The sequence below is a fragment of the Musca vetustissima genome, unplaced genomic scaffold (genome assembly GCF_032173495.1).
Source record: "Musca vetustissima isolate MV318-11 ecotype Yass unplaced genomic scaffold, APGP_CSIRO_Mvet_v1 utg62833, whole genome shotgun sequence".
NCBI classification, from domain to species: Eukaryota; Metazoa; Arthropoda; class Insecta; order Diptera; family Muscidae; genus Musca; species Musca vetustissima.
Window position 1 is genome coordinate 86049 of NW_026889163.1, and position 20688 is coordinate 106736.

At 33.6% G+C, this 20688-nt stretch overlaps 5 protein-coding genes across 5 annotated transcripts; 2 read left to right on the top strand and 3 right to left on the bottom strand.

The window, feature by feature from the left end:
- Nucleotides 1-734: 734 nt before the first annotated feature.
- Nucleotides 735-3413, bottom strand: LOC133336877 (protein FAM76A). The gene is made up of 6 exons (XM_061545151.1): nucleotides 3311-3413; nucleotides 2967-3052; nucleotides 2791-2904; nucleotides 2115-2208; nucleotides 1490-1921; nucleotides 735-1426 (listed from the first exon to the last, which is right to left on the bottom strand). Exons 1-6 carry the CDS (start codon nucleotides 3395-3397, stop codon nucleotides 737-739), a joined length of 1503 nt encoding a protein of 500 aa, XP_061401135.1. The 5' UTR covers nucleotides 3398-3413; the 3' UTR covers nucleotides 735-736.
- Nucleotides 3414-6927: 3514 nt separating this feature from the next.
- On the top strand, nucleotides 6928-11510 carry LOC133336878 (kinesin-like protein KIF18A). Its single transcript, XM_061545152.1, has 6 exons — nucleotides 6928-7258; nucleotides 7345-8053; nucleotides 8118-8471; nucleotides 10035-10902; nucleotides 11175-11306; nucleotides 11386-11510. The coding sequence occupies exons 1-6, from the start codon at nucleotides 6957-6959 to the stop codon at nucleotides 11508-11510; spliced, it is 2490 nt and encodes an 829-aa protein (XP_061401136.1). The 5' UTR covers nucleotides 6928-6956.
- Nucleotides 8767-9552, bottom strand: LOC133336862 (ribosome-recycling factor, mitochondrial). Its single transcript, XM_061545136.1, has one exon. It carries the CDS (start codon nucleotides 9550-9552, stop codon nucleotides 8767-8769), a length of 786 nt encoding a protein of 261 aa, XP_061401120.1.
- A 2105-nt stretch (nucleotides 11511-13615) lies between the features above and the next one.
- On the bottom strand, nucleotides 13616-14815 carry LOC133336879 (pyridoxal kinase). Its single transcript, XM_061545153.1, has 4 exons — nucleotides 14647-14815; nucleotides 14479-14578; nucleotides 14264-14410; nucleotides 13616-14193 (listed from the first exon to the last, which is right to left on the bottom strand). The coding sequence occupies exons 1-4, from the start codon at nucleotides 14752-14754 to the stop codon at nucleotides 13616-13618; spliced, it is 933 nt and encodes a 310-aa protein (XP_061401137.1). The 5' UTR covers nucleotides 14755-14815.
- Nucleotides 14816-18573: 3758 nt separating this feature from the next.
- Nucleotides 18574-19621, top strand: LOC133336881 (small ribosomal subunit protein mS35). The gene is made up of 2 exons (XM_061545154.1): nucleotides 18574-18699; nucleotides 18741-19621. The coding sequence occupies exons 1-2, from the start codon at nucleotides 18574-18576 to the stop codon at nucleotides 19617-19619; spliced, it is 1005 nt and encodes a 334-aa protein (XP_061401138.1). The 3' UTR covers nucleotides 19620-19621.
- Nucleotides 19622-20688: the final 1067 nt, after the last annotated feature.

Genomic DNA, 20688 nt, shown 5'->3' on the forward strand with positions numbered 1-20688 from the left:
AAAGAGGGGACGTCGTTTTGTATTATAGTTTTGATATTTTTGTTGAGCTTTATGGAACAAACAATGTAGTAGTGTAATAAAAATCATAAGAAATAACTTTAAATTTCATTAGTGTATTTTTCCAACGATGGTTGTCTAAAAGGGCATTGGTGGTTAAATTCTTATGTATTTATAATAAATATGAACTTGCCATTATGGTTGTCGTCAAGCGTGATTTAACAATGATTTTAATAATTTGTTTAGTCTCTCAATTGGTTGTAGTCTTAATTACAATATTTTTATTTATATCTTTTTCAAAACACTATACGGCTTTCGTTCCATTTTATTACAATAGAATTAAATTACAAAAATTAGTCATAAACTATTCTAAAAGAATAATAATTATAAGATACAAAACATTTCCATTACAATACTTATTTTCTGAACCACGAAAAAAGAATAATAAAATAAAAAAATCAGTAAGCATAATTAACTAATAAATGAATTTTGTAATATTTGTATTTAAATAAAAAAGTAAGTGAAAATATATTTATATATATTAGTAAAATATAAAATTAAAATTTGGAAAATGTATAGTTGCGTTATTTAATATTTATTCATTTTGTAGTGTTCTTCCAAACACAACGAGAAAAGTCTCCCAAGTTCCTGAATTAGTCTGAATGTATGTTTCAATGAAAACATAAAACGGTAAAACATTTAAATAAATTGTTCTATTTTATAAGTTTTTTTCGCACATTTAATTTGAATCTGGTGAGTTGGAACGAGAGCGTGATGGAGAACGAGAAGCTGAACGTGATCGAGAACCAGAACGAGATCCGGATTGCGATCGTGACCTTGAGCGGGAGCGTGAACGGGACTTTGATCGAGATTTGGAACGCGAGCGCGAACGAGATCTTGAGCGAGAACGAGACTGCGAACGCGATCCAGAACGAGATCGCGATCGAGATACTTTAGTCTCTTCTGTTTTCGCTTGAGTGTCTTCCACTTGATTGTCTTCCTTTTCAGGTTCTTGACTCTTTTCTTTGGGCTCCAAATCCTGTTCCTGCTTGGGCGATTTCTTGATATCTTCTTTATTTGACATTTCAGAGTCACGGGAATCTTCTTCGCTCTTGCGGTCCTCTTCATTTTTGCGTTCTTCTTTTTCGTAATCTTTGTCCGATGATTCTGTTGCCGTAGCAGCTGCAGTAATTTCCTCTTTAGGTGATTGATTTTCACGTTCACGTTTTTCTCCTCTCTCCTTTTCACGAGGTGCTCCCGTGCCATTGTTCTTTTTGTTGGCCTTTTTGAGACCCGCAACTTCCTTCAGAAGATTTGCAATTTTACGGTTTAAATTCTCCACTTTCATTTCATTTAAACGCTCAATGTCTTTCAGTTTGTTGCGCATTTCGATTTCTTTTTCAAAGTTTTTGCCCTTCAACTCTGTCAACTGCAAAAACAAAAAAATATTCATAAATTCGGTTTTATTGAGAAAAATTCTCTATGCTCATACCAATTTGTCCTTTTCCAGCAGTTCCTTGTCCTTTTGATTCAGACGCCTCTCTAAACTGGCTATACGTTCTTTTAATGTAGTTAATGCCACAACGTGATCAGCAGAGTTAGGATCAATTGTGATTACAGCAGCTGGGGCTGCGATTGAACCCAAACCATTTCCACTGCTAGAGGATACGTTACGGGAAATTTTCTCGGGCAAATCAAGGCCTGCTGCACTGGCCGCAGAAACGGTTGCCGAACCTGTTCCGCTATTGCTTTTAGCAACTTCACTGCCACTGCGGGCCGGCTTTTTGGCTGAAGCCGATGAGCTGTCGCGATGCGATTTTTCATGAGGACGTTTCTTTGATGAGATACGTCCTTCTTGCTGAGCTTTTAACCACGCCCTTTTATAGGCACAGGTGCATAACCAACATAACAGTTTTCCATTGATCTGCAAAAAAAAAAATAAATAAATAAAAGATTATTACGGTTATAATAATTACAAACAAATCAAACTATGAACGCAAACATTTTTTAGGACAAGGTACCAAAAATGCATTCTTTGACTAAAAATGTTACAAATTTTCTAAACTACTTAATATACATTTCTACGAACAGAACAACAATAATAATTCGTATCGAACCTTTTTATTTTCGTCTCTCCTATCGAAAGCTGATCTCAGCTTACATTCATCGCATTGTACGGGGGGTCCATATCTCGCTTCATAACTTGCACACCTATGTTTATTTTGAGATTTATTTGAGATCAAAATCAGGACAATTAAAATCCCAATGCATGACCACCAATCAAGTACAGCGCCAACACATTATTTGCAAAGGCAAATTTATATGTTTCGTTTTTTTTTGTGTGTGACGAAAAAAGAGAAGAAGAAAAATGTTTGCGTTCTTAAAATGTTGAAATTTTATAATATATATTTTATATCTAAATGTTTATCACTGGCCCATGTTTGTCGTCGCTGATCATGATACAATAAAAGGGGTAATATTAAACAAAAACATTGGGTTCAACTCCCCTGTTATGTCATTTTTTTAATTTAATTAAAAAAATATCTCTTCTACTACATGTTGTAGCATGATCAAGCATTATATTAATATTAATCTTGTCATTCCCTATGTCATATTTAAAGAAATAATCTATTATTGTAAATGATTTCTAAATAGATCTATACAAACATGTTGGAAGAAAATATTAGGTAAATTATTCGGCATTCATTAGATATACAGGTATACACATTCATACATGTTGACACAGTGAAAAACAGTTAGATACAATTTCAGAATTATTATTCGTTCACTCACCTCATGCATTTAGAACCTCCGAAAGCCGCGACAATTTTACAACATTCACAGGCACTCGGCTTACCATATTTATTTAGGTTGTGCTCGCATTTTTTACAAATATTTTGAGCCTTTCTGTTGGAAAGAGAATAAGCAGACTTAAAAGAGGAACATTTATACAATCAGAACAAACTTACGAGCTTGGCTGGAATTCCGAACGACAATAAGTACATTTAACCACTTGAGTTGTGGACGAACTGGATGAAGAACTTCCTCGACATGTCTGAAAAGATAACGAAAAATTTATTTAATAAGTACTAAATAGGTATTTTTTTCAGTGTAGTGATGTATCAGTCGTAGACGCCAAATGCTCTTTTTGCCGCTTCTCAGCCAGTGAAAACAACTACACTTGCCACTTATAAAGTAACATTTTCTGTCATAGATGTTCACAATTCTAATGGAATCGGATATTATTCCACGTCCACTTTCACTTTTTCTGTCCATGGCTAGGTGTTGTTAAAGGTACTACACTAATAATAACCTTGCAAAGCTGGGTTCCTGCTGACAATTCTTCGAAAGGGTGTCTAGAGAAGCATTTCGAACAAGCAAACAACACTTTTCCACTCATTTTATTTTGTTATTCCGATCGGGGGCTGGGAATTTTATTTTAGTTTGTGTAGAGAAATACAATTAGATTTCTGAGCAATTCCCTTGTCAAGTATTTTTGAGTATTGTATTTTTGTTGTTTTAACTTGAAAGCGACGCAATAGAAATCGGAAAGCGTTGGATTAATTTTTGCAATTCGTATTGATGACAGAGATCGAAGTCAATTGGCACTAACGCCGGGGATGGACCGACGACATGTCGGCGGCGTCAGTGAACTCCAATAAAATAATTTTCTAAAAATTTCTGTACAATATAGGCATTTAACGTTAATTATTGTTAAAATTCTATAGGAGACGATATTTAGATATTTATTAATTTGTATAGATTTTATTGTACTCGTGTTTTATAATAATTCCGACAAACATCAACGGCGATTTGTTAGGCCGGCGGCTTCCAAAAATGGCGCGAAGTGATGGAAAATGGTTGTCGCACAAAAGGGAATCGGAGAGAATAAATTAAGGATAAGTAGTGTAGCCACGTCTCAAACAATGGTTGACATCATTGTCTATAACCATGTTTACATGATCTTTTCTGAGATGTTTGTGTACCTACATGCATGCATGGTATAATTATTACAAGGTAGGGCACAGCTACCAACTGATTACAATTTTTTGTTCCATCAAATCAAAATACATATTTTGTGTATGTGTGTGTATAGTTTTGAATACAATGTCAAATAAATTCAAAATAAATTGAAATATCATTTTGTATTATTGTACCATGTTATATGGAAAAATTTGACAGAAATTCGAGACAAAAACAAAGGTTTTTGTTTTGATACATCACCTTATTATTGCATCATGGTTATATACATATCTAGTTACTTAGTCCGCTTTTCCACAGGCAGATTTTTATTTGGCAAATTTTTTGTTTTCTCTTCTGAAATTTTCGATTGCTTTTCCATTAGCAAATTTTTCTTTACCAAAGAAAGAAAGTGTTTGCATTTTAAAGATTTTTTTTTTTTAATATTTTATTTATTTTTATGTATTTTATTATATAAATTGCAAAAATTAAACATTGAATTTCTATTGCACAAATTAAAGCAACAGGTTTGTAAACAAAAGATTGAAAAGGAAATGTCAACAAAATTGTTTTCAACGAACAGAGCAAAGCAGAATTTGCGTGTACCGCAAATTCTGAACAGGCAAAGTTTTTTTTCTTCCTCGCACCCCTCTCGCCTACAAACTCAGTATTTGCCTGTGGAGAAGCAGACTTAGTGATCAAATACTGGAACACAAAATAGACTGTTGGATTTATTTGTCGATTGAAAAAGTTGTCTAAGTATATCATTCCAATTCAGTAGTTACTGGTAATGCAAAGGGTAATATATATATATATATATATAAATTTTCATAGGCAAAACAAAACAGAGGAATTGTTTTCCTCAAAAATATATTCGTGATATACTATGTGGAATGTACCATACCATGTGATGTGGAACCTGAATTTCTATATTCGAACGAAATACATATAAATCTGAGGTAAGTTTTGATTTTCTAACATAACACAGACAGATGTAATTGTTCTCAAGCTTAATTCAAGGTTTTCTAAAGATTTCGCCCTTTCAGATTGAGAGAACATACAAAGGGTTAGGAGCGGATCCTTCAAACTAAATTTTACATGTGTTCTGTAGATATTTAGTAACGATACAGGAAGAGGTATCGCTCCATAGATTTGATTTGTAGGAAAACATGTATATCATATCCTCAACTCGATTTTGAAAAGAAACCCTGACATTCCAATTCTTTTTCTAGTTTTTTGTAAAATGTTGAAAATATATCACGACGGCTTGTTGCATTTGTTTTCATTTATTCTGACATTATTGTCCATAAGGTAGAGGTGTATTTTCTCCTTTCTGACAAAAGCTACCATGCCTACATGATAAAATTATACAAGGTAACCGAATAATCAGCTGATTTGATTCTATCGTAATACTCGTGTCAAGTTCGATAATCACTCACTGTGTTAATGCAATCCGTTACAATGTAAACGCACTATTATTGTGTTTAGAATGTATTTCCCAAAAAATCAAACCATTGCAAAATATTTCAATTGTAATATTTTTTCGTTTCATTTTCAATTTGCAAACAAATACATTTGGCGCAAATTAAAAATGTGTATGTATACTAATAAATATCAGTTGATTTACATTTAGATCATGTGTAAACAGTTAGTCATGGCCTCTTAAATAAGGTCTACCGGATTGCGAATTCATGCCTTAAAGGTCGTTTACATTGAACCGGATTTGGTTAACCCAGTGGGTTTAAATTTTCAATTCCTTTGAATATATGCCAAATAAATCCTCATAAAGTAGGTTAACCCGTTAAAAAGTTCTAATGTAAATGCCGTATTAGTCTTCTCTTGTTTTCAACATTTTAATTGCGAAATACCAACCAGAACAGGATAAAAACCAAAATTATCTTTCAAGAAAACGAAATGATAGCAATGTGCACATATATTTCGGTTCGAATAAAAATATTTTGTATTTATTCTTCAAATAATAAATTTGACAGTCAATGAAGACTTGGAATTCTCCTCCCTGCTAACCTTATGAATAAACCTTGCAGTTAGTTTTCTGGATTTCGTAAATCGTAGATGTTAATTTACTTTCACACTGATCGAACACACATATTTTACGTGTGTGAGCCTTGTAAACGAAAAAAACTACATATGTATGTAATTCTACCTAGTTCATTATGTACTGTATCATATTGGACATTGTACTGTATTTCTTTTATTAATAATATAAAATACGTTTTTTATTAATGGAGTTTTTACACGATATGTATTTTACATATGTGCTGTCACTTTTTTACATATGGAAATCGAACTCGTCATGTGAAACATACGGAAATTTCAATGTGTCAAAACGATATGCAATTACATATGTATTTTTTCCGAATAGGACGCGCTCTATTTTCGTATGTGAAACATAAGGAAATCAGCTGTTTGAATGAAACACATTGTTGGAAGAAAATATTTCAATTGCAAGTCAAAGAAAAGCATGAAAAGGCAACAATTACAAATTATTATTTCTTTTGTAGGTGTTTAATAAAAAATGATATTGATTTAAGAAAAAATAAAAGAGTTTTTTTGTTTATAGGTTATGTCATATGTAAAATACATATGTCGATTTGAACACAAAAATAAATGTTTTGTGTACGCTGCTTATTTTGACACACATAAGGAATTACATATGGATGAAATAAGTGACAGCACATATGTAAAATACATATCGTGTAAAAACACCATAAATAGCTTTCATATGAATTGAAATCATTTTCGTTCTTCCAAATATCGAGTAGTCGGTACAAACAGTCAACGAACTAATCGATTGATCGAAATGTTAGTTTAATCAAATTTACTAATCGAAAATCGAATGTCAGATCACAAAAAACGACGCCGTTTGAAATTCAAACGTCTCAAAGCACAACAAAAACAAGAAAACAAAGCGAGGGAACGAAGAAAAAAAATTCAGTATTTAAATAAATAATTTTTATGCCATCAAATAAAAATTCAAAATGTCTACGGAACAGAAAAATATTAAAGTTGTGGTACGTGTTAGGCCATACAATCGCAGGGAAATGGAACAAAATCAGAGAAGCATCATAAAGGTTTTGGATCGTGAAACGCTGCTCTTCGATCCCGACGAAGAGGACGACGAATTCTTTTTCCAAGGTGCCAAAGTTAATCATCGCGACATAACAAAACGCGTCAATAAAAAACTTTCCATGGAATATGATCGCGTATACGATACGGACACCACAAACGTACAAATATTTCAAGAATGTACAGCTCCGCTGGTTGACTCTGTATTGAATGGGTATGTAGTGTGTGTGTTGCTATTGAAATAGGGGAGGATTTGTGGTTGTAGGCTCCTTGTTATTTGTACTGTTGTTTACTCTCCAGGTATAATTGTTCGGTTTTTGTATATGGTGCAACTGGAGCTGGCAAGACGTTCACCATGTTGGGTAGTTCAACGAGTCCAGGATTAACATTTCTAACGATGCGTGATCTTTTTGAGAAGATTGAAGCCCAAAGTGATGTCCGAAAGTTTGATGTGGGCGTAAGTTATTTAGAGGTGTACAATGAACAGGTAATGAATCTGCTGACGAAAACCGGGCCACTTAAATTACGCGAAGATTCGAATGGTGTTGTGGTAAGCGGTCTAGTTCTGAAGCCTATATTCAGTGCCGAGGAACTTCTCGAGTTGTTGGCATTGGGAAATTCAAATCGTACACAACATCCAACCGACGCGAACGCGGAAAGTTCGCGATCACATGCTGTGTTTCAAGTGCACATAAGAATGACGGATCGTAAGACGGGTACAAAACGTATGGTGAAGTTATCTATGATTGACTTGGCCGGCAGTGAACGTGCTGCCAGTACCAAAGGTATTGGTATTCGGTTTAAGGAGGGAGCCAGCATAAATAAAAGTCTTTTGGCACTTGGCAACTGTATAAATAAGTTGGCGGATGGTTTGAAACATATACCTTATCGAGATTCGAATTTAACTCGCATTCTGAAGGACTCGTTGGGTGGCAACTGTCAAACATTGATGGTTGCAAATGTTTCGATGAGTTCCTTGACCTATGAGGATACCTACAATACATTAAAGGTATGTCTGACTAGAGATCTAATGATCATTATGAGTAATAAATTCTTATTTTAATTTATTTTAGTATGCAAGTAGAGCCAAGAAGATTCGAACAACATTGCGTCAAAATGCATTGAAAACAAATATGCCGAAAGAATTCTATGTGAAAAAAGTCAACGAACTTATGGATGAGAACGATCGTCTTAAGAAAAGCATGGCTACACTTGAGACGAAAATTAGCAAGGCATCGACATATGATGATAGCGAACTGAAACCGTGGTACACTCGAATTGATCAAATATATATGACAATACTACAGATACAGGATCAATATATCACACTGAAGAGTCGTTTAAAGAATCTAACGCTAAGACGAAAACTTAAAACAGATATGGACGATTTTCGAAAGATGCTTAATGTTGATAGCAGACAGCAAGAGGTAAGAAAGAAAAATGAATATTCATCATAATTAATTTCCTACACATCGATTCGAAATGGTTTCCATCATTATTAATTTCCCACATATCGATTCGAAAGTTTTCCATCATATACAACTAATGTTAATGTGTAGTTTCATGTACACAAGAGCTGGTAAAATTTTCATCAGCATTGAAAAATTGTTGTTAATTAATCCAGAATTTATTGGCAATATTTTTTTATTTTTGTTCAAACATCTTCAGACTATTAACATTTCTTTTGACAACTCAGTTTGTATTAACGAATCTTTACATAGACTATGAATCTCCAAGCAATTCCTTTTGTTTAGCTTGCAAAATTTTCTCGGCTTCGGCAATATATTTATCTGCTATAGCGGTTATTTGTGTCTGTACCGAAAAGACATCATCTTTCGAAATTTCCGTTTGCTTTTTAACCTTTTTAATGCAGTTATTTTGAATATCCTTGATGGAGTCGCGATATTTGATGAACAAATTCTTGGCATTCTTTGAAAGGTTCTCACGATGTTCTTTGGTAACTTTGGGTATGGGTATAAAAAGTGTTGTACCATCCTGTTGGGGATTTAAATTCATGCCGCTCTTTTCCAAGGCCTTGAGAACATCGGGTATGGTCTGGGGAAAGGCAATCATATTCACGACAATGGTTTTAGGATTCTTACGTGAGATTTGTGCCAATTCCTGCAGTTCATGTTCAGTGCCATCAACTGTAACGCGTAGTGTATCAATGGCCCCTGTTGTTGAACGTAAAGATAAATGCTTTATAAAGTCATCCTTCATTTGCTGCACTGCCTTTTGCATTTGTGCATTTACAGCATCATAATTTATGATGTCGCGCAAAAGTGTTTCATTTATTTCCACCTTGGCGGCCTTCTTTCCTTTTTCCTTTTTCTTGTCTTTGTTTTTTGCATAACAACATTCTGTGGTAGCGATCGAAGCTTTTTGCAATGAAATGGGCCATACGCTTGACGAAGCCAACGTAGTACTTCTACCGGCAGCCTTATTTAACGCTGGTACTTGTGAGCGAATTATATTCTGAATAAGTAAAGCACTTTTTCTGGTAAACATTTTAAATTGTGATTTTAACTAAAATGAAATCCGATTTGTTGCTTAAAATTGCAATGGTAATTTTGACAGTTTCGGTTTGTTTTGCATTTTTTGACATTTGCTATGTTATGCCGGCAAATGAAGCGAGTTGCCACATTGTTGAAAACATTTTGCGAAATAGCGGGGAACATTGCCATTAATTGGGATAATTTAGACTTTTAAATTTGGAATTTAAATGATAATAAAAATATATATATATAAATTAATTTATGAAATTAACGGTAATGTTATGTATATCGATGTGCAGCTAAACCTAATATGCCATCACTTAAAACCAACATATTATGAACGAATTTATATCTGTTTATTTTTATAATCAGGATCGCAAAGATAATCTGATACAAAAGTTAAGCCCAAAAGCCATTATACTATGTCTTTCAGTGGACTTCGACTATTTAATCCATTCATTAAACATAATTTCATCTACTCATTTTTTTTTACAGAATTTTGATAATTTCTCTATGACTATTTGCAATCTAAGTATGGAAATTGATAAATTAGAACTAGAAATACCATGTTGGCGTGAAAAATTACAAAACTCCTATAAGGACCTAGAAAAGCTGAAACAGCAAATTAAATCATCAAAACTTGCAAATATCTTAATGATCTACGTAAAGGGAAAGAACATGGAGGTACAGAGCTCGAAACAAGCTCTAGTAAACAAACACATAACCAATATAGATACTGAGGTTGTGGTTAATGCCCATTGGCTGCACAGGGCATTTACTTTGGCTGGTGATGTTATAAAAAATGGAACATTAAATGCCGAACAAAGATATCACTATGATCAACTGCAACGCCATTTGCTGGGAACAACCTTGAGTACCGTGCCCAGTGAAATTAATGTTGGAGAACAGCTAATGGATGGAATTCAACCGGAAGAGGATGTTGATCACATGTGCTCGGAAGATAATAACCGAAGAACACGAAGTAGTAAACGTTTACGAATGGAAGAATACGATTTGGACGATTTAGATGGCATGAATAATAGCAACTCAGACCACGATGCTGATGATAATGATGATGACGGGTGTACGGGTGGTAACGAGGGTGGTGAAATCGTTGATATGCACACAACATTTAAAATGCCTGCCAAGAAACCGCGTACAAATCTAAATGAAACGCAAGTATTGTCTGTGGATGCAAATGTGAATGCAACATTTTACATGGGCCCTTCGGGGGCTTCCAACGGTGCGAAGAAGATCGTTAAAAATGGCAAGGCTTTGCCAGCCAACAAAGGAAATCTTGTTACAAATGTACTATCGGAACAAATTGTAAAAGGGCCATCAAATTCGGAACAATTAAAAAATGGTTAGTATTTTATTGACTAAAAGAAATTTAGCATTCTTAAACAAGTTATTATTAAACTGGATGAAAAATCTTCAACGCAAGTTTTGATAATGAGACAAATTTGTTTCTAAACATTTGCTGCTAAAAGATTTTATTTTCTTTGAAAATTTAAAGGCAGAAATCAGAGCTCAAGTTGGAAGTATCCAAATCGGAAACCAAATCCAAACCATAAACTACTATTAAACTATTTCTATAAATAGAAACAAATTATAATTATAATTTATTTTTCACAGTTCTGCTGAAATCAAAGAAATTTACCCACAACAATCTTTTAAAAACTGTTGCCGCTGGCGTGCAGAAGGAAAACATCAAAAAATTCAGTCCCAATCGAGTAAGAAAAAGTCCTCACACAGTTGTTAGCAAAGGTATGTTGTTATACACTTATAATTTTTGTACATGGCAAAATTAAAACAATTGTTTTTTATATATATTTTTGTTTTGTAGTACTCAATAGTGCGGCGACAAATTTGGTTAAACAACGACTAGCAACACGAACAAATAATGGCACTGCCACAGATGCCCCCATTGTAAGAATTAACAGAGCAGCTTCGTTTCGGGTTAAAAAATAATCATGGGACATAGCAGCACTTTTAGCAAATAGTATTAGAATATTGTCGGCTTTAAGACGTATCTGTTTTTTATAAATTAATTATATATATTTCTTTAATTTAAAAAAGGTGTTTTATGTTTCTTTCATTTTATATATTTTGAAACTTGGAAATTGTAAACTCCAACTGGTTTTATTAATAAATACTCCAATGTCAACAACCGACTAAAGATATTTGCAATTCCACAAAAAATGTAGAACGTAATTCGAAAGATTAAAATTATTAGGACAATATGAAGGTTTGGTGGCATTTTCACTATATACAGTGAAAATTTGTTCATAAATGTCATATTGATGGCGCCAAATAGAATCTTTTGCTAAATAGATAGATTTTAAGGCCGAGATTCCTTTCCAATGAGGTCATTGTTTCCATCATTGTATACTGCTGCAAATTCATAATTTCTTTCTTGGCTTGATTCAAATTCAAAACGTGTTCATTTCCTTTTCAACTGAATTTTTAAAATAGATCTCAGCATAGACAAAAAAAAACAAGATGATGAGTTGAATTTGTTTTGTCATTAATTCTCTCCCTCTTAACAACAATAGAAAATGATATACATAGTTACAAGTACTACAATAATGATAAACGAATTCATTTCGAACACCCAGCGCTTTATTTTATTGTCTCTTATCAACAGTCAAGTCTTTTTTTATTTATTTTTCTTATATACCACCATGAAGTTTCCACTTACTGATTTCTTGATGAGCGTAAGACATATGTAATACTTTTATTTTTCTAAAAATAATTTGCTGAGTAATGTTATGGATAAATGTATGACTGAATGCATATCAGAAATGAAAAAGAAATGTCTGAAAACATTTTAAATTAAATATATTTTCTACTTTGGAGTATCTTTCAAATGAATGCACCAATGCAACTAAATATATTTTCAGCGAAAGGGCTCAATATTATTTTAAAGGTAAGTTCTTATCAATGTATGCAATAGGGGACTATCCATGGTATAATTATTACTTGGTAGGTAGGCATAGGTGCTACCGACTGATTATAATCAGTAGAGATTTTCATGCTGTCCAATGTTTTATTATTGTATTTGCAATTTAAAATTTGTCCAAAATTGAAATGCGGCGCAATTGCATGCTCCAATGAATGTTGCAATAAACATTGTAAAATTCTTAAAATTTTAAAGAGCTTTCGGAAAGTATTAAAAAAACTCACAAAATGCATGAAAATTCTTGAATACGGTCCAAATAACTGAATATTTGAAGAATATTTCATGCTAATATTGACTGCGCCTCAAATGGTACAACATTTCGGCCGGTATCTCACAAATAAATGCATCAATGTTGTATTCAAATACGTCAATTGAAGGGGGTTTGTATGTATAGACGTTAATAGTATAAAGGTGTTAAATCGAACAATCTAAGCTCAATTTAGTCACAATAGACCGAACAGCCTGTTTAGTGGGTCGATAAAACTGATCATAAAATGGCATAAGCGTACAATGACCTTTCTTAACAGAGCACGTATTTTCAAAATTCAATTATTTGCAAGCGTTATTCGTGATAAATTCTTTGTCGATGCATTCGGCGACACTAGATTGCAATATCGCTCATTTTGCTGTAAAAAGTATGGCATAGATAAAAATATCGATTTTGCAGAAAATGCGTTTTAAGTTTTCAATCGGAACAGAGGATCTTGTACAGTTTTCCAATCAACGTATGTAAAAGATATTCATCCGATTTTTTACACAACATGAATTCTAATATAGCCATAGCCAAAAATTATGACAATTAACTCAAAAATGACAATTTTTGATTTATGACGGTCTTGCTGCTAATTAACGATATATGCGATTAGGTATACAAAAAAGTAATACAAAAAAGTGTTAGTATATCATAATATATGTATAATATTTGTTTATTATGTATATTTATGTTAACTATATATGTGTTTGTATATATGTATGTACGTACGTTATCTCTTCGGTTATAAAACTTAGGCTTAACAGTGTTTATTGTCAAATGTTATTTTGTACAAAACAAATGATTAACAGGCAATAAAGACAAAACTCAACAAAAAATTGTAAAAATAAAAACCACAACAAATTATACAATCTGTTCGGCCAACAACTGTACGACAGGCTTTTCAATGTCAACTTTACTTTGGATCAGTTTTAGTTCACGTTCAAACGAAGTCACTTTCCTCTTTCCCTCGACAACTTCAGCAGGCATTGCGTCTAAGGTGCGTTTGATTACAGCTTGCAATGTAGCAATTGTACGTTCCATGGCAGTGGCCAAGTGTGTTGCCGGTGTTTGATAGCTATGCGCTAAAAACAATGAAGCAAACAAATCACCAGTACCGGTGAATGAAATGTTTGTGCCTTGTTTGGGTATATTGAGTGCGTAACGGGCACCGTTACGTTTGCTTAGAAATGCACGAAGCTCTCCAGGTTTGCCAAGATCACTGCTTGAGATTGCTACTGTATCAATGCCACGCTCATGGAACCAATCGATTGCCTTCCAAATATCTTTTTCGGTTGAGATTTTCATTTCGGTCAAAAGTTCAACTTCATATTGATTGGGCGTAATGATGTCCGCCAAAGGAATAATTTCGTCGCGATATATTGGAAGTAACTCTTTTGGCACGTACATTTGCCCATCATCGCCCATGACTGGATCACAAACTGTAAGTAGTTAGGAAAAACCATATCACAATGATATTCTCCATCTAAGAGCAAATATCGTGTACTCAACCGTATATCACATTCGGATCATTGGCACGTAACTTAGTTACAATTTTAGCAACTTGTCTCAGGAAAGAAGCATTTCCTATATATCCGGTCAGTAGATGTGAATAACATTTAAGCAAACCGTTGCTTTCAAGTCCATCGAATAGATCAACTTAGGAAACAAAATATGTTGTGTTACTGTCTGAAATTCATGATCAATTTTGTTGTATAGCAATTTACCTAATTCCTTCTCCTGGAGAACTTGTCCCTTAACAGTTGAGTAGCCAGTGTGATTAGAAAACTGTACCGAATTTATGGCATCTACCTCGAATCCCAAGACCTTGAATAGATATAGAAACCAATATGATATTACATATAGCTACGTATTTGCAAACAAAATGTACTCACTTGCAGTGGAAACGTTGCACTTTTATTGCCCACATAGCCGTGCACCACATGACTCTGAATAGACAATACACGTCTTTTTAATTCCTCAGTGTTATTGGCCGACGACATCTCTCAACACAGTCCAGAATTCAATTAACTGATTAACTGCCGTATTTTGTTTTGTTTATCGCCAGTCTGTCAGCTTGCCTTATCTAGAAAACGAAGAGAGCGGCAAGCGATCTGGCGAGAACGAGAATAATATGCAATTATTATTTTATAGTAGCTATGTACATACATACATACGTATATCAGAAGCAGGTCTCTCAGGGTGCTATGTCTTACAAAGTAATGAATGAGAATGGAAATGTACGATGTAAATACAAATATAAACGTGGAGTATATATGTGGTATTATTTTTATTGCACCTACTGAAACTGCTGATTATGTAGGAATGTAATTCGCCATTTGCATTTTGTTCATTTAAAAATAAGCATCAAAATTATGTATTTGCAGCATATAAATATGTTGCCATTCACGCACATCACCATTTCCAACTGAAATGATTTCTTTATACAAAATTGATTGGCTCAAGGTAGATATACAAGGTAGCCGCATCGGCGAATTTCTACAACAAACATCGGTTGTTGTATTTTGATATGTCAAAAATATTTTGCAAAAACAAACAGATTGACAAGATTTTTTTACAAAAATTCTTGTAGAAAATGTTAATAAAAGTAGTGCCAAAAAAGCTTTTCGAAATTCGGAGATTTTCATTTATAATTTTGTTCTTTAATTTTTTGGTTCAACATTACAACAACATTTTTGACATTTATTTGTCCAACAGCTGGGCCGATGCGGCTACCTTATTAAATATACCTTGGATTGGCTATTGAATTGATATGTAGGGGAGACTGGGGCACCTTCGGCATCGGGGCACCTTCGGTAATCGCGTTTTCGATATGAAGCTCTCACCGTACATGACTAGTTTCGATACATAGGTATCGAATATCGAAATAAATAACTGACACAAAGTTTGAAATTTCTAGCTAATAAGCTTATTTAGATACATGGGTTTTTGTATTTTTATAGATGTTTCTGTAATATTTCAATTCCATTTCGTAAGTATTTCTTGTATAAAACTTTTAAAATTTTTAAGACAATTTTATTAAAAAATTGTTAACTACGATGTGTATTATTATAGAAATATTTAAAAATATAATTTTTTTACAAAATGGTCAAAAGTATGAAAAAAACTATAAAAAGTACATTCGGGGTACATTCGGCATTTTAAAGTGGGGCACATTCGGCCATATACAGATTGTGCTGTATTATTTCCTTAAAATGTTTTTGAGTTTGTCTTTAAAACTAATCCTTAAATATGGTTCGAAATTGCATATATAATATCAAACGTGCTTGTATCGACGAAAATGCGATAGAAAACCTCTATTTCTGATGGTATGTGCGACCTTGAGATGTAAACGTCCGCCGCTAGAAAATAAAGTCCTATAATTCAAACATTGTGTGGCGTATTAAAACCAAATAGAGCCTTTAGAGGATCAGCATTTCAACCAGACTGATAGCGATGACAATTACCCGGCTATGATTATGGTGCCGAATGTGCCCCATCAAATGCCGAAGCTACCCCGGGTTGGGGCACATTCGGCGAATTTGACTTTTTTTACAAAACTGTAAAATTTTTTAACTAATACTATTTTTTTATATCTTTTTGGTACTATTTTTTATAATTAAGTGTCAGAGGACAATAATCAGACATAAAGTTGTTATATATGTTGAATAAGTGCTGAGATATAGAGCTCTAAAAAAAATGTGCCGAAGGTGCCCCAGTCTCCCCTACTAGATGTAGGTACATATATGCCGGTATGACTGACTTGTGAAATATTCTGGGATTACTTCGAAGATCAAAGTTCGGCTATTCTATATACTACAATACTAATAGAAAAGTAACAACAATACTTACCACTCATAGACTATTTTCAGATTAATGAAAATCTGCAATCCACAATGACAATCTGCATAAGAAAGGAAATTCTTTTTTAGATTGATTCGTACGGCATTAATAGTCAACTTACATGGTATAGTGGTGTAATTGAAATGTATATATTGTTTTAAAAAGTATACTTGACTAGTCCAAATACATTCTATAAAAAATTGAAATTAGAAATTGTGTTATATGTCCAATGCTATTGACGCAGTAGATGCTTATTTACATAGAAATATATGTGATCAGGTAATAATCGTTGGTCTTTGCATATTTTTTATTTCTTTGATCTTTGGCAAATAAATTTTTATTATTTCAAACGTAAATGTAGAAATTGTTTTGTTTTGATTCGACACACAGAGCCAGGATTGGGAATTCAGTATTACAGCATTTTTTTATATGCCAAGGTCCATTTAGTAGGTCGAGAAGAAGCAATCGTTATCGATTATTTTGATTGATAATCCTCGATACTGTCAAATTTTTTGTTTACATTTAAGCGGTGTACACACTATCATTTCTGGCTGTCAACTTTTTTATCGATTACTGACTGTCCAACAACCATAAATATTTTTGTGGTTGCCTGATGAATGACAAACATGTGAGGCCACACTATCAAACAAGCAAAATTTGGGCAAAAGTGCCATTCAAAAATGATAGTGTGTACACCGCATTACATACAATTAAATCAAAATTGAAAGCATTTTGACAGTTCGTGGAAATCATCTGGTCGTTTCGAATGTCCTTATAATTGGGTCAAGTTTAGTACCTTTTGCCCTGTGAGAGGAAAAATAATAAGAGCTTAAGCTGTCGTTACACGATGTGATTGATACAGTAATGGCACGTTTAGACTACTAAATCCACTCCATTTCAAACGTCAAATATAATCAATTGGATTTGGAATTGACGTTTGAGATCAAGTGGATTTATCGTCTAAACGCGCTCCAAATGGCAAATATATTAGAACTATTTACTGCACACATGGTACAATTATTCAAATTAAAATTTTTTCATACTGTTGCTTGTTATGTCAAAGTCACATACAAAATGTGTGACTGTGTGTGTAATGATTTGAAAAACATAAAAAAATATATCCGAAAATCAATTTGTTTGAAGATGAATTTTACATCATTTTTAAGAAAAAGTATGATTTGTGCATGAATCAATACGTAAATCATATCCCTAACTCGATTTTTAAAAGATAAACTGTAATTCCATCCATTTTTTCAGGTTTTTAGTAAAATGTTAAAAATATGTAAAATGAACAGAACGATTTGTTGTATTTGTTTTCATTTATTCTGACATTATTATCCATGAGGTAGAGTTGTATTTTCTCCTTTCTGACAAAAGCTACCCTGCCTTGTATAATTGTATCAGGGTAGCTATGCCCTACCTTGGAATACTAATTGTAAAATGTATATGGTCTGTTCCCGTACTGCAAGAATCTACTAGATTTTCCTATTTTCTTCCATAACATAAAGGAAAATTCGTTATCGTAGTAAAAAGTAGTAGATTCTTGCAGTACGGGAACATACCAATAGTGTGTATGTGGCTTTGACTACATGGTATCTAATTTACAAACCTGGAGAGGTACGTTATTACACCCATGATGCCATAATAATAAGATGTATCGAAACAAAAACCATTGTTTTTTCTCGATAATCTATCAAATTTTTCCTTAAAATATTTCACATGATTGGCAACACTGCACATCGAATTCAAGTAGAAATTACCCACTTTGCGCCAAATGGACTACCTATTCATTGTGCCATGATTACACCTTTTGAACCCTGGATATGTTTGTTTTCCTATCTGTACGTAGACTTTTCAATCTATTGTACCCTAGAAAGTTTCCTTTTTCTATCTGTGGAACCCTGTTTTTTGGTAGAATTCACATCGTTTATTTATTAATTTATTACATAAATTAAAATTGCCAAGAAATTGAATGAACGATGCCTTGTTTGAGTCGACTGGTAAAATGTAATAAGTGTATACCTAATTATGGACAACAACTGCGTTTCTTAAGTGCCCAAGCCTCGCCGAGTGCAAACGATGCCGGGGTGGAAGATGATGGTATGGTAATATGGTTTATGCAGAAAACACCTAAACTCAAAATTATGTATTTTATATAGAATTCCGGGTGCTGAACTTGCGTGCTACACAACAGAAGCAGGTGGCGCGAAGAGAATTCAAGAAACCAGAAGTTATGCCACCACGTAGTCTAAAAATGGCAACAGACCAAGATTGGACTGCAGTATGGCCCGGCCCACGCTCGTTCCATCCTGCTGCCGTACCTCTACCAATTCGTCAAGGGTTTACCGTCAAGGGAGCAGCACCGCCTTCAAAATACGCTAATGCCGAGTTAATGAAAATTCCTAATTTCCTACATTTAACTCCGCCGGCAATTAAGCAACAATGTGAAGCTATAAAGAAGTTTTGTACACCATGGCCCAAGGGATTGGAGACGGAAGAGAAATGGAAACGTCATTTCCCGGTAGACGTTGTCAGTACAGACTATTGTCAAGCTTTGCCTACAATTCGCAATCCAGAATCACGTCGGGTTACAATAACGTTGAAATTATCGGATCTGAAATTCGACGATCATGCTAAAGACAAGTTTTTGCGCTTAGTCGGAGATCGGTATGACAGTGAAACCGATGTACTAACGATTGTAGCCGATAGATGCCCTTTACGGAAACAAAATTACGATTATGCTATGTATTTACTAACTGCTTGCTATCATGAATCGTTTATTACGGAGCCTTGGGAAGAGAGCAAGACCGAAGCCGACATGGAGTATTATAAATACGAACGAAATAAATCGAAAAATTCAGTGGAAACCATTTTAAATTGGGGAAAAGCTGATGGTGGCGAAAAGCGTGAAGCAAGTACGGGATATATTGAAAGTCTTGAAAATCTTGTGAATGTCGGAGAGAACGAATACAGTTTGAACAAATATAAGGAAGAAGTAATAAAAATGATTGGCCTTAGGCAGTAAAACAGTGATATTATATATCAATTAAACTTCGTTAAAAAGTACATTTGTTGAAAATTTAATAATAAAAAATAAAAACAAAAAATACATTTGGTCTGTTCCCGTACTGCATGAATCTACTCTCTGCATTATTATGGCTATAATGTTTTAAGTCGGTTTAAAGTTGTGGAACTTCACACACGAATTAAAAACGATTTCATATAAAAGAAGTGGAAAATGTTTCAGAGCTGGGGTTTTTACTAAACCTACAGGGGTTTTTTCTTTTTATTTGTTATAGCTAATCAGCTGATTTGATTCCTCGTGTCAATTTCGATATAATAAATTTTATTTTTAAAAAGAACCCAACAGGGAAATTTAGAAGTCAATAAATTTGTTACCATACTTTATTTAATGAACTCTCATATTCAATTTACTGCGCTAAACCTAAAAAGTTCCTATCAAAATTTTCGTTACATAGCCGGCCTTCGATCGGGGAAATTCTTAATTATAGAAACGTAATAAAATAGAAAAGTAATAAATGGTAACAAATAGTATACAAATTGTTTTAGCGTGAAAGGATCCTGAATATTTTAATTAATATTGCAGTTGGAGTGCAAGATTGAGATATGTCGGAAGTTTTGAAAATTCGTCCTTATGTGTGCTAAATGGTACTAAAGTTGGAACAAATTATATTTAAGCGAACGGATAGAGATTGAAAACATACATTTGAAATGAAGATTACAGAATTAAGGTTGTATTGGAATTTCGTACTTATGGAAACACTAAATGGTACTAATATGGTACAATTCGTTTTGTGTGAGCGGAAAACTAAAATTTGGAATTAAAATTACGGGTGGAGTGTAGGATGAGACATGGTGAAAATGCGTTGTTATATGTACTAAATGGTTTTAAGTTTTGTGTAATTTGGAGTGAAGGATAGAAATGGAAAACTTATGTTTGAAAATAAAATTACTGTTAAAGTACAGAATTGAGACAGTGTTGGAAATTTGAACTCATAAGTACGAAAAGTACTAAATGGTACTAAATATGTGGAATTGAGGAAGTTTTAGAAACTCGTATTTTCGTCTACGTA